This window comes from Rhinatrema bivittatum, chromosome 3 (genome assembly GCF_901001135.1).
Source record: "Rhinatrema bivittatum chromosome 3, aRhiBiv1.1, whole genome shotgun sequence".
Classification (NCBI taxonomy): domain Eukaryota; kingdom Metazoa; phylum Chordata; class Amphibia; order Gymnophiona; family Rhinatrematidae; genus Rhinatrema; species Rhinatrema bivittatum.
This window is the reverse complement of record NC_042617.1, coordinates 115,836,826-115,851,223: the sequence shown is the minus strand read 5'-3', so window position 1 is coordinate 115,851,223 and position 14,398 is coordinate 115,836,826. Positions and strand designations below refer to the sequence as shown.

At 43.2% G+C, this 14,398-nt stretch overlaps 1 protein-coding gene across 7 annotated transcripts in view; it reads left to right on the top strand.

The window, feature by feature from the left end:
• The window catches only part of MEIS1 (Meis homeobox 1), a 312,349-nt gene that overhangs the window by 88,811 nt on the left and 209,140 nt on the right, over nt 1–14,398 (top strand). For 4 of the 7 annotated variants that reach the window (XM_029593611.1, XM_029593609.1, XM_029593613.1 and 1 more), the window contains exon 8: nt 837–914. The exons of the other annotated variants lie outside the window; for them this stretch is intronic. In XM_029593611.1, the coding sequence (XP_029449471.1) occupies nt 837–914 (78 nt within the window). The remainder of the gene's footprint in view (nt 1–836; nt 915–14,398) is intronic. 7 annotated transcript variants of the gene reach the window in all.

Genomic DNA, 14,398 nt, shown 5'->3' with positions numbered 1-14,398 from the left:
GAGTACTACCCGCACAAATTAGCAGGCGTAAATGTGTGCAGGTAGTTTTCCCAGGATAATTTTCAAAGTGAAATTATGCGCATGCTTTCACTTTGAAAGTAGGGTCAAAGTTCACGGGTGAAAAGTATCTGTGGACTTTGCACCATTGTAGACAGAAAAATCCCCCTCCCCCCTCATTCTTCTTATATATATGTAAAACCATGTTTTTGTGAGGGATGCTATACTGCGCAAAAATTGTTCACTTTATCATTGCGCTTAATGTAGGCAATAATTTAAAAAAATGAGCTTAATACTTTTGGAAATCTATTATTCTAGCCTTAGTGAGCGACTCTGGCGTTTGTCGTCTGTTTTCTGCCTGTGTAAGAAGGAAAGCAAGGAGGGAAGCAAAAACCAAACCCTTGCAGAGAAGAGGGGAAATGTGTATTTACTGATTTTAACTTTTGGATGGAAGTTGGTAGAGACAGGAAAAGGGGGAGGGGAAGAGAAGGAGAGAGCTAAGCAGGCAGCCTTAGGCTTTAGGAGGTGGGTTAGATAAGCAGAGGGCCCCAGTGCTATAAACAATGCTCTGAATAGCTAATGAAATTAGCCCTTTATCCGCAGTGCATTCTTCTCAACTGGCTGGCTGGCTGCTCTACATCTAGGGAGTTACTGTATTATGCCCTGTCCTCTTAGTTGGTGAATAAGGGTTGATGCAAAATCAGAAACCCCATCAGAATTCATTGAATTAAAACAATCAAAAGTGTGTTTTGCCAGTCAATAATAGTTCTGCTAGCAGTTAGAAAGAGAGAGAGGCTCATCTGTACTGTTTAGTAACATGCCTGTACCTGGGTTTGCAGGTGATGAAAAAGTTTTTCAAAGTTCAGTCACTCATAGACTCCAGGAAGACATGGTTTGTGGTGGGCAGCTACTGCTGGGTATGTATGGCATCCTACAATTATGGAATAATTCCTGAAAACTGATTAGTGAACCCTTGTAATGGCACGACATAATCACCCTGAAATGAGGCTACATTTTAGTCTCTTTGCTGATGTATTCCTGTCTTTTAAGAACGAATATAAGCTTTCAATGAAAATCAGTATTGAAATAAATCCGCCTTCTCTCACTAGTGAGCAGTGAGGTTAAAAGCCCTATTTGGAGAGAAGAAATTTTAATTTTGTGAGATAGGGAAGGCTTCCATTCCCACAAGTAGCAAAACTGCAAATGAAATCATGCAGAGTCATTCATGTCAATTTCCGGTACAGTCTTTGAGGGCAATTTTCAAAAGCTGTTTATCCATGAAAAGCGACTCTTTGAAAATTGCCCACCCGACGTGCAGGCAGAAGGCGCATTGTTTGACAATGCACATTCTTTCACCTCCATTTTTCTGGAAACATTCCCAGGGTGGAGTTAGGCCAGGGGAGACCACAATGTGGGCATAGTTTTGGACGGGAAAAGTATCTATAGTAACGGCAGATGGGGTGCTTTTTCTTTGGCCAATTTTCAAAAGACAAGTATACTTTTCCTTTGAGAATTGGTGGAAAATTCACAGGTAAAAAGCTCCCATGGTTTTGAAAATTTCCCCGTAGGTAAAATTTACAAAACTACATGGGAAACATTTGTAAATCACACTTTTTCTTTCCATTTCCCTCTTGCCCACAATCTGTTACATATTACATTTTATGATGCATTCTTTTAAATACTTTTTTTTTTAGCAGACTCCTTACTAGTATATACAGTAAGATTCTCAGGTTTGTAAACAAGATGCCAGAAAGAATAAAATTCCAATCACTGCAGCAAATCAGAACACACAAATTCCATAACAGGATACTTTTATGTTTTAGCTTTTATATTTGGTTTGAGTATTCAATGACCACATATGGGGTTCAGTGTGTGTATGGTTAGAAATATGTACCAGAATATTTTTTTCCTGAAAATGTGAATAGTCTTGAACCAAAATCTCATCCTTGGTCAGTATTTTGTCCACAGAATATTCTTTTGCTATATGACAAAAAGCATCAGCCTGTATTTCTTGAATTATAAAAATACTGAAAAAAAAAAAAAATGCTAGGTACCAGTCTTGCCAGAGATCTATTTTCAATCAAATGACAAAGAGATTTCTTGTTACATGCCTAAGGTTTATATATGACACTGTTGTTCCTAAGCAATTTTTTGTTTTTTTTAATTTTTGCACTGTTGGTTTTAATGTGATGTTCCTTCGTATGCTGATAGATCCACAACAGAGAGTGAGCTGAACTATCTCTTCTGTGTGTGTGTGTATGTATATATATATATATATATATATATATATATATATATATATATATATATATATATATATATATATATATATATAATTTACCCCTTTTAAGCATAGTTCAGCTCACTCCCTGTTGTGGACCTATCATCATAAGAAGGAACATCACATTAAAACCAACAGTGCAAAAATAAATAAAAAAAAATAACATGCTTACGAACAACAGTGTCCCATCACAGAATTTTAAATGTATTCCCTTTCCATTTAAGTCTAGCAGAAGTCAGACTTGTTGGTCACAGGCTGTGGGCTTCTTTTGATAAGGCTGCCTTCTCTCTAAACATTTTTCACAGGCTGAACCTTTATATACATGATCTCAATGAGAAATCTCAGCTTTTCATATTCTGGGAAAAGATAGTGTGGTTGAGAAAGCAAAATAAGTTCATTAAAAAAATACAGATTCTGATAAAGTAAGAGCTGAAGGCTGTGGCAATTTCCTGATCACTTTAAGCCTAAAAATGTTTGTTTATTCTTTTTGCTTAATATGCAAGATGCCTAAAAATTACCAAAATCATATTTCTTAGTTCTGTAGGTTTATTAAAAATAAGGAGTTTTAAACAATAAAAATAGTTGTTGAAAGCCAGGGTCAGGATTAGCACATCTTCGATATTAAGTTGGCTTTTTAAGGAGGCCTACCCTAACCCATCTTAAATTCTGATTTTATGCTATGATTTTACAGTTTTTTTTAACTATTTATTTCTTGTTTTATAGAAGATGGTTTGGGTGATTTTATTTATAAGATAGGAGGAGGGAGGGACAGCTGTAGGATAAGTTTATTTAATTGTTTTATGAGTTGTTTTTATCTGAATGATTGTAATTTGTTTTATTTTTTAGTCCTAGAAAGTTGATTTTAGTATAGTTATTGTGTATTATTATTTATTGTTGTGAACTGTTACGGTGGAACCCGAGTGACGGTATACAAAAACCAATAAATAAATAAAATAAATAAAGAAATATAAAGGCAGTATTTTCTGCTTTTCGGTTAACTTTAGGAGCTCCTCGAGTCTTAATGCCTGCTCTGGGGCAGGTGTTAATTTTTGAGAGTAAAAATGTGCATGTCGGGCGCACATTTATTTTTCCATAAGTAGGTAATAGCTATTAGCCTCATCAACATGAACTGACACGCGTTTTGCCCACGTTAATCCCCTTATTGTATAAGGGGTTATGGACGCGCTTCCAAAACGTGTGTCCAACCACGGGTTAACCAGTGCGCTAGCCTAGCGCACAGTATTGCATCGGCCTGAGTGTGAGAGACTGAGCAGAGTGTGGGGAGGGTGAGAGAGAGAGGCTGGGGAAAGGAAGAAAGACAGTCTGGGCAGCCTTTGGGGTTGGGGAAGAAGAGGCTGGGCGGTATGTGGAGACTCAGTGAAAGTGTGGGGGTAGCGAAAAGAGACAGAGGCTTTGCAGGGTGTGGAGAGACAATGCGAGAAACATGCTGGGCAGAGTGTGGAGAGACAGAGTGAGAGGAAGGTTGGCCAGAGTGGTGGATGGGGAAGACAGAGTGAAAGAGGCTGGGCAGAGTGTGGGGGCTGGGGTGGAGAGACGGGCTGGGCAGAGTGTGGAGAGACAAAGAGTGAGAGAGAGGTTGGGAGAGTGGTGGATGGGGAAGACAGGGACAAAGAGACTGGCTAGAGTGTGGGGAAGAGATAAACTGGTGCAGATATGATAGGAAGATACACAGAGTTGGCCCTTTGGTTGGGGGGGAAATTAAGGGGACAATTTATTTTCTCTTCATATTGTCTTTACTGCTGTGTGTTCTGGTTTTGAGGCTATTCATGCACAAAACAAGCCACCCTGGCGTAGCCTGTTATTGTATGGAGTTGTATTGCGCCTGATTATGTTCTCAAATAAAAGTGTATTCTGGGCTGGCAGTTCTACTGCTGTGACAATAGACATTAAGGATGTTCCCTTATGAAATAGCTTATTACTGTTAAATTATAGTAGTTGTATCGGTATTACAGGCTCACTGTCATGTGGAACCACATTATTTACAACTAAAACTCAAAAGGTGTGTGTGTGTATATGTGGGGGGGGGGGGGGGGGGAGAGGGGGTGTAATTAGGCCACGTGTGACTGGGTTTCAACTCGCCAGCAGCTGCAAACGAGAAAAGGCTGCGAGGAAGAGAGGTGGGCTACCGGTGGATTCAGGCCATCGGTGGTAAAAAAAAAATTGAGGAAAGGCTGTGACAGTTTAGCTGCATGCGTGCACTTACAGCTTCCCCCCACCCCCCAAACCCAATTGCAGAAAGGCCGGTGGGGCCGAAGGAAAGATTAGGCTGCGGGGCTGTGGTGCAGCACATCCCCACTATGATCTAAACTTAAGGGAGAAGAAGGAGGCTCATCCCACCATGGTCCAAACTGAAGAGAAAGACGGAGGGGGCCGCAGGTGTGCATGTACACGTGTCACATATAGGTTCTCACAGGCATGCTCACACACACATAATGTGAGGGAGATAGAGTGAGTGTGTGTGAGAGCATAGGCATGTACATGAAAGATGGAATGCGTGAGAGAATGAATATGTGTGGATGTATGTATGTGAGAGTGTGTGTGTGTGAAGACAAAGTTTGTGTGGCCCTTCTTCCCCCAATCCTGACAATCTCAGGTTGACTAGAAATCAAATGATTCCAGGTATGGAGAGCAGGAGATTTTTTAATCCTTATTAGTTTTAATTATAAAATTGGCACATCCATATGCACACCTTTTAAAATCGACCCCATAGCGAATAAGAATTGTAGAGTGATTTAAAAACAGATGTTAATATATTGAATTGAACTCTGTGGGCCGGATTTTAATAGATACGCGCGGGCGTAGATTTGTGCGTGCAACCCAGCGCGCACAAATCTATGCTCAATTTCATAACGTGTGCGCAGAGCTGCGCACATGTTATAAAATCCGGGGTCGGCACACACAAGGGGGTGCACACTTGTGCACCTTGCGCGTGCCGAGCCCTAGGGGAGCCCCGATGGCTTTCCCCATTCCCTCCGAGGCCACTCTGAAATCAGAGTGGCCTCGGAGGGAACTTTCCTTCCGCCCCTCCCCTCCCTTCCCCTACCTAACCTGCCCCCCAGCCCTATCTAACCCCCCTCCTTACCTTTGTTAAATAAGTTGTGCCTGCCTCTGGGGAGGCGTAGGTTGTGCGCCGGCAGAGTACTGGCACGTGATCCCCTGGCACAGCCGCTGTGCCGGAGGCCTCGGTCCCGCCCCGCCCCACCCCAACCACTTCCTGCCCCTTTTATCAAGCCCCGGGACATACACGCGTTGCTGGGCCTATGCAAAATAGGCACGGCACGCACAGGAGTGGTTTTAAAAGGGTTACGCGTGGAACCCTTTTAAAATCCACCCCTGTAAGTAAAGGATAAAGTAGAAGAGATATGATCAAATAATCTAAGATTACAGAGTATTATCTCTGCTGTATTTTGAATAAGTTACAGAATTTTCAGCAGCTGAAGTCAACATGAAAACGAAAGGTTTTAATATTCAGAGGCAATAAAATGTCTGCATCTCCTTCCAAAATGTTCACCTTTTGTTGTCTTATAACCTGGAAGTAAAATGTTTTAAATCAGTGATTATTCCATGTGTCCACACATACTGATCCACAGTTGTTAAGTGAAAAATATATTCCAGAATTTGAATTGAGGTTGGCCATAGAGGCAAAAACTCATAATAAAAACTTTTTAAAATATATCTGAAGAAAGAAACCTGTGAGGGAGTCAATTGGACTATTAGATGACAGAGGGGTTAAAGGGGCTCTTAGGGAAGATAAGGCCATTGCAGAAAGACTAAATGAATTCTTTGCTTCTGTGTTTACTAATGAGGATTTTGGGGAGATACCAGTTCCGGAGATGGTTTTCAGGGGTGATGAGTCAGACGAACTGAATGAAATCACTGTGAACCTGGAAGATGTAGTAGGCCAGATTAACAAACTAAAGAGTAGCAAATCACCTAGACCGGATGGTATGCATCCTAGGGTACTGAAGGAACTAAAAAATGAAATTTCTGATCTATTAGTTAAAATTTGTAATCTATCATTAAAATCATCTATTGTACCTGAAGACTGGAGGGTGGCCAATGTAACCCCAATATTTAAAAAAGGCTCCAGGGGCGATCCGGGTAACTATAGATCAGTGAGCCTGGCCAGTGCCAGGAAAAATAGTAGAAACTATACTCAAGATCAAAATCGTAGAGCATATAGAAAGACATGGTTTAATGGAACACAGTCAACATGGATTTACCCAAGGGATGTCTTGCCTAACAAATCTGCTTCATTTTTTTGAAGGGGTTAATAAATATGTGGATAAAGGTGAACCGGTAGATGTAGTGTATTTGGATTTTCAGAAGGTGTTTGACAAAGTCCCTCATGAGAGGCTTCTAAGAAAACTAAAAAGTCATGGGATAGGAGGCGATGTCCTTTTGTGGATTACAAACTGGTTAAAAGACAGGAAACAGAGAGTAGGATTCAATGGTCAATTTTCTCAGTGGAAAAGGGTAAACAGTGGCGTGCTTCAGGGATCTGTACTTGGACCAGTGCTTTTCAATATATATATAAATGATCTGGAAAGGAATACAATGAGTGAGGTTATCAAATTTGCGGATGATACAAAATTATTCAGAGTAGTTAAATAACAAGCGGATTGTGATACATTACAGGAGGACCTTGCAAGACTGGAAGATTGGGCATCCAAATGGCAGATGAAATTTAATGTGGACAAGTGCAAGGTGTTGCATATAGGGAAAAATAACCCTTGCTATAGTTACACGATGTTAGGTTCCATATTAGGAGCTACCAACCAGGAAAAAGATCTAGGCATCATAGTGGATAATACTTTAAAATCGTCAGCTCCGTGTGCTGCAGCAGTCAAAAAAGCAAACAATGTTAGGAATTATTAGGAAAGGATTGGTTAATAAAACAGAAAATGTCATAATGCCTCTATATCACTCCATGGTGAGACCGCACCTGGAATACTATGTACAATTCTGGTCGCCGCATCTCAAAAAAGATATAGTTGCGATGGAGAAGGTACAGAGAAGGGCAACCAAAATGATAAAGGGGATGGAACAGCTCCCCTGTGAGGAAAGGCTGAAGAGGTTAGGGCTGTTCAGCTTGGAGAAGAGACGGCTGAGAGGGGATATGATAGAGGTCTTAAAGATCATGAGAGGTCTTGAATGAGTAGATGTGACTCGGTGTTTTACACTTTTGAATAATAGAAGGACTAGGGGCATTCCATGAAGTTAGCAAGTAGCACATTTAAGACTAATTGGAGAAAATTATTTTTCACTCAACGCACAATAAAGCTCTGGAATTTGTTGCCAGAGGATGTAGTTAGTGCAGCTAGTGTAGCTGGGTTCAAAAAAGGTTTGGATAAGTTCTAGGGGTGTGCATTCGTTTTCGCCGTATTGGCGATCTGCAACGGATATTACACTATTTGTAGTATTCGTGGGGAAGCGAAACGTATCGCGATTCCCCACGAATACACGAATCTTCCCCGAATTATATGGCCACCTAAATAAAAATTTAAACAACCCCCCCCCAAGACTTACCAAAACTCCCTGGTGGTCCAGCGGGGGTTCCGGGAACCATCCCCTGCACTTTCCCACCCTCGGTGCCGGTTTCATCATGGCGCCGATAGCCTTTGTCACAGGGGCTACCGGTGCCATTGGCCAGCCCCTGTCACATGGCCATCGGTGCCATCTTGTGCTCCTACCATGTGACAGGGGCTGACCAATGGCACCGGTAGCCCCTGTGACATAATATGGGCAAAGGCTATCGGCGCCATTTTGAGTATTGGCATCGGACGGCCAGAGTGCAGGAGGTCGCTCCGGGATGCCCGTTGGACCCTCTGGGACTTTTGGCCAGCTTGGGGGGGACCTCCTGACCCCCACAAGACTTGCCAAAATCCAGCTGGTGTCCGGGAGCAACCTCCTGCATGCCGGCCATCCGATGCCAGTACTCAAAATGGCGCCGATCGCCTTTGCCCTCACTATGTCACAGGTACCGATGGTCGGCCCCTGTGACATAGTGAGGGCAAAGGCGATCGGCGCCATTTTGAGTACTGGCATCGGACGGCCGGCGTGCAGGAGGTCGCTCCCTGACCCCCCTGGACTTTTGGCAAGTCTTGTGGGGGTCAGAAGGCCCCCCCCAAGCTTGCCAAAAGTCCCTGGAGGTCCCGGAGCGACCTCCTGCACTCTGGCCGGCCGATGCCAATACTCAAAATGGCGCCGACACAGAAGGTAGGCGCCGTCCACGAGTAGGAACATTATCAACATGACACTGGAGAACTAACAGATATCGAGTACCTGTTTAGGACACAGCACAACCCCCCCCCCCGTAGCCCCTGAAGCAGGCACAAGAGTGCCGAAACATGGCCCATGTCGGGCAGGCAGACGCGATCCCCGCGAGAAGCAATTGAGACGGATGTCCTGATAAGTATTGACAAACAAGTAGCGGGTCGCCTCATAAAACGGGGAGATAAGGGGATCTTTTTAGATAAAAAAGTAAAAGACAAAATAGAAAATCTACATTGAATTTTGGATAATAAAGATTAATAGACGGGGCTAAAAAGAAGGACACCCATAAAATTGGCTGTCCTTGAACAATAGCCACCGTACATAAGTAATACCAGGACACAAGCATCCCTTGTATTGGTATATGTTATAGAATTAATTGCATCAGTAGCATGGGATCTTCTTAGTGTTTGGGTAATTGCCAGGTTCTTGTGGCCTGGTCTGGCCTCTGTTGGAAACAGGATGCTGGGCTTGATGGACCCTTGGTCTGACCCAGCATGGCAATTTCTTATGTTCTTATGTTATGCTCTTATAAGCATGGAATAGTTTTTTTGAATAAGGCTCCATTTAGAGATGTGAATCGTGTCCTCGATCGTCTTAACGATCGATTTCGGCTGGGAGGGGGAGGGAATCATGTTGTTGCCGTTTGGGTGTGTAAACTATCGTGAAAATCGTTAAAATCGTGAGCCGGCACACTAAAACCCCCTAAAACCCACCCCCGACCCTTTAAATTAAATCCCCCACCCTCCCGAACCCCCCCCAAATGCTTTAAATTACCTGGGGATCCAGCGGTGGTCCAGAACGGCGGCGGTCCGGAACGGCCCCCTCAATTGAATCCTGTTGTCTTCAGCCGGCGCCATTTTCCAAAATGGCCACCGCAAAATGGCGGCGGCCATAGACGAAAACGATTCGACGCAGGAGGTCGTTCCGGACCCCCGCTGGACTTTTGGCAAGTCTTGTGGGGGTCAGGAGGCCCCCCCAAGCTGGCCAAAAGTTCCTGGGAGTCCAGCGGGGTTCCGGGAGCGATTTCTTGCCGCAAATCGTTTTCCATACGGAAAATGGCGCCGGCAGGAGATCGACTGCAGGAGGTCGTTCAGCAGCGGTCCGGAACCCCTGCTGAACGACCTCCTGCAGTCGATCTCCTGCCGGCGCCATTTTCCGTATGGAAAACGATTCGCGGCAAGAAATCGCTCCCGGAACCCCGCTGGACTCCCAGGAACTTTTGGCCAGCTTGGGGGGGCCTCCTGACCCCCACAATACTTGCCAAAAGTCCAGCGGGGGTCCGGAACGACCTCCTGCGTCGAACCGTTTTCGTCTATGGCCGCCGCCATTTTGCGGCGGCCATTTTGGAAAATGGCGCCGGCTGAAGACAACAGGATTCAATTGAGGGGGCCGTTCCGGACCGCCGCCGTTCTGGACCACCGCTGGATCCCCAGGTAATTTAAAGCATTTGGGGGGGGTTCTGGAGGGTGGGGGATTTAATTTAAAGGGTCGGGGGTGGGTTTTAGGGGGTTTTAGTGTGCCGGTTTTCCTGCTCTCCCCCTTCCCCCGATTTACAATTTTTTAACGATAAATCGGGGGAATTGGTATTGTATCGTGGCCCTAACGATTTTTGACGATTTAAAATATTTCGGACGATATTTTAAATTGTCAAAAACCGATTCACATCCCTAGCTCCATTCCCTTTGTAATTCTATAGCAATTTTCCACCAACTTTGTAAATCTAGATGTGTCAATATTTGTCCATTCTTCTTCTCAAAACTGTTCAAGCTCTGTCAGGTTCCTTGGGGAGTGTTGATGGACAGCAATCCTCAAGTCATGCCAAAGATTTTCGATTTAATTCAGGTTTGGGCTCTGATTGGGCCACTCTAGAACATTTTACCTTTTTTGTTCTTTAGCCACTCCAGTGTAACTTTGGTTATGTTTTTTGAGTCGTGTCATATTGAAAGGGAAGCTTCAACCCAGTTTCAGCTTTCTAGCATAGGCAACAGGTTTTCCTCAAGGACTTTACAGAAAAGTCCCATTCATTGTTTCTTCTATCCTGTCAAGTGCCTTAGTCCCTGCTAATGAGGAATATCTTCATAACATGATGCTGCCACTACAATGCTTCATAGTAGGGGTGGTAATTCTCTGGGTGAAGTACTGTGTTGTGTTTGGTTTGTGCCAAACATAATAGTTTGCATTCAGGCCAAAAGGTTATATTTTAGTTTCTTCAGACCACAAAACCTTTTGCCTCATGGCTACAGTATTTTCTGAGTGTTCCTTTGCATACTTCAAATAGGATTCAAGGTGGGTTTTCTTGCATAATGGCTTCCTTCTTTCTACACTAACATACAGGCCAGATTTGTGAAGTGCTTGATATATTGTTACATGCACCCTTTGACCAGTGTTGGCAATGGAAGCCAGTAACACTTTCAAAGTTGCAATTGGCCTCTTGGCTGCCTTCCTGATTTGTCTCGTTGCTCAGTCATCCAGTTTGGATGGACGGCCTGATCTAGGCAGGGTCTTGGTGATGTCATACAACTTCATAATCATCTTCACGGTGCCCTAAAGGATATTCAAGGACTTTGCAATTCTTTTATACCCATATCCAGATCTGTGCATTTGCACAATTTTGTCCCAGCGTTCTTTTGATAGTTTCTTGGTGCTCATGGTTCAGTCATTGCTTTAAAATGAACAAGCCAGCAGAGAGAACCTAGAGAACCTGCTCAGTTTATCCTGTCATCATGTGAATCAATACAATTTAACACAGGTGGGGCCTGTTTATTTGCTGTGTGCTTTTGAAGGTGATTAGATATACCAGAACTTTATGTATTTAGGTTTGTTGCAGAAGTACAAGGAAGGAGGGAGTAGAAAGTGTGATATGAAGTGAACCCTGTTTAACACATTTTCCTTCCAGGCTATAAGGCAACAAAAGGTGGACACTCTGGAAGGGAGTTTAGACTTTCTATAGCCACTGCATAGGCTTTGTCCCCCAATAAAACATGTGTAGCCCTAAAAGATGTGAAGTTTGATTTGTTGATGAGTGCAAAACAGTCCTCAATGAAATGCATGCAAGTCTGACACGCTGACATAACAAAATGTGAAAACTGTTCAAGGACTTGTAGGCTTCTAAATCTACTGTATAACAAATATATGGTCCAGGTCAGATTTTACTACAACTTATACACGCCTATGGAAGTTTTTTTTAATTTTGTTCTGTTTAACTGAGACCTTCATTAAAAATGTAAGCAACAGCGTTAACTGTTTCTGCTCAGAATGAAATATGATTGTCTTTAGCTAGATTTCAGTAACCACCAGTATTTTGCTAAACGAAAAGCTTGTTAATTTACTTCTTTATGTTGTCATATTTTTAGAAAATGATGCCAAAGAAAAAAAAGGAATATCTACTATAGAATTCATTGGCGTAATAAATCATGAAAATGTGCATTTTTCAAATTTAGATCATCACTGTGTTAACAGAATATATATATGGAGACTGCCATCTTTCCCAATCAGCGCAGTGTCCCCACTGTTGAGAACCAGTTTTCCTTTACACCTCATAGATTGGCAACAAATGTTCCTCTAGTTCTACCAATCTGCTCTGATTGTAATTTTGGTCACTGTAACATATTGTTGCTAGGGATATGCTTTTGAATGAATATATTAAACGGAATGAATGAAGCCATTATTAGTTTGTTCCAAATGGAATGAACCAAAATGGCTTCTTGTGAAGATACCCCCAAATTTTGGGTGTTGTCATTTTCATATATATCCTCCCCAAAACTGGGCCTCCCCAAAGGCCTCTAACCCCCCCTTCCATCTGGCAAACAGAAGCCTGGGGCCTGGGCCTACCTGGCTGGGCCTGCCCTGGACCTTCCCATGCCACTCCCAATTAACATTTTCTGGGGCTTCCATTTACCAAATGCATAGGATCCAGCATTGTGGAAAGAGCAGAAGTGATGCCCTCTTGCTCTTGACCTTGCTCTTCATGGGCTTCTAGTGCTATTTTTAAAGTGCCAAGAGTGAGGACAGGAGCAAGTGGTCTTCCCTGCTGCCTTTCCTACTGCTGGGCCCTATGGATGCGGGTAAGTTGAAGCTGGGGAGAACCTTGAATAATAGAAAATTTTGATTTGAGGAAGCTCAGCCAGAGAGGCCCGAGCCCCAGGCTTCACTTTGCTGGGCAGGAGGTGGGTTAGAGGTTTTCCAGGATGCCCAAATTGTATTTTTTGTTTGTTTGTTTGTTTTAATGTTTTGGGGGGTTTTTAAGCTATTTAATATTTTTTATTTTTATTTGGGAAAAGAATTGAAACAAAAAAAAATAATTAAATGAACAAAAAATGAAAAATTGCTGAAACAAATAAAACAAACAAAACAAAAATTTTATAGTTATATGTCCATTATTGTTGCATAGTATCATGAAATTATTTTTGTATCACTTGAGTTTTTGTGATTTACCCATTTTTATGTTGTTCTTATATTACTAATTTGTACCACATTATTCCTCAGTAATTAGTAAATAGCCTATGCTAATATTGGGCATGAGCTGTATGACTTGTGACCTGGTTGGTTGGAAACTAACTTGGTTGTAATAGTACCAGTAGGGCTGAAGTGGAGAATGAGGGGTATGTGACTGAGGGTGTAGTGGAGAAAGATCAGTAATTAAAACTCCAGAAATGTAATATTATTCATACCTTCTACTAGATAACGTTAGTTGTATATGTAGTGTCAACATTCTTTTCATAAAGCTCATAATATTACTTTATATTAGTTGCAGCGTTGCAGTGTAATTTACATTTGGGGTTGGAGGCACTTATGACTTTTATTGCTCGAGGTGGTGGTGGTTTGGAGCATTACAGAATTATGTTTTTCAGTTCTTGAAAGGGAACATAGCATGCAGCACTTTTGTACCTCTCATCCTGTATATTGACTAGGGAGAAAATTATTTGATCTCAGATCTATTGGGTGAAATCTTCACTCTTTTATAACAGTGGACCTTCAGTGTGACTGAGGATAGCCTTTATGAGAGTAAGGATAAACATTTTAATATGACAGTATGGAGTACATTTTCAAAGGGGTTTTGCACATAAAAATAGCATATACACGTGTAAGTAGCATGTACTCATGAATATACTGTCTTAAAAATGTCAAGAATATGTGCATACTTTCCATTTTGCGAGTACATTTTACTGGTGGCAAAAAGGGGTGGGCTAGGAGCTGTTTGCACCACCGGCCACGGCAAGCCGTGACCGGGCCTGGGTGTCATGGCCGCCGGTCATGGCAGACCGTGGCTTAGACCGGGCCGGCGGGTGCAAGGGAAATAAGTACCTGGGGCTTCGGGAGTCGGTCGGGGCTCCTGCGGGGCAGGCTGCCCTTCTGTCTCTCGCCTGCGGCCACTGCCGCATCTGTTCTGGACGGCTGGCTCCTCGGGGTTTGGCTCCGCCCCCATCACTTCCTCTAGGGCTGTGTGTGCGGCTGAAGACTGTTCTTAAAGGGGCCATGACAGGAAACTGTCATGGTCCTCTCAGAAACTCTGCCTCCAACATCCTGTATTTAAGGCAAGGTCTGGTTCTCAGACCTTGCCTTGGTATTGAGGTTCCTGCCTGAGTTTGCTCCTGTGTTCTCTGTTCCTGGTTCTTCGTCCTGCTCTGCTTCCCTGCTCCGTGGATTGATTCTTGGCTTCTGACTTCTGGACTGGTGGACGTGTCTTCTCCTGGCTTGAACCTGGTACGGCGTTGGACCCTTCTCCTGGCTTGATCCTGGTATGGCGTTGGACCCTTCTCCTGGCTAGATCCTGGTACGGCTTTGGACTATTCTCCTGCTTAGACCCTGGACTGGATTTTGACC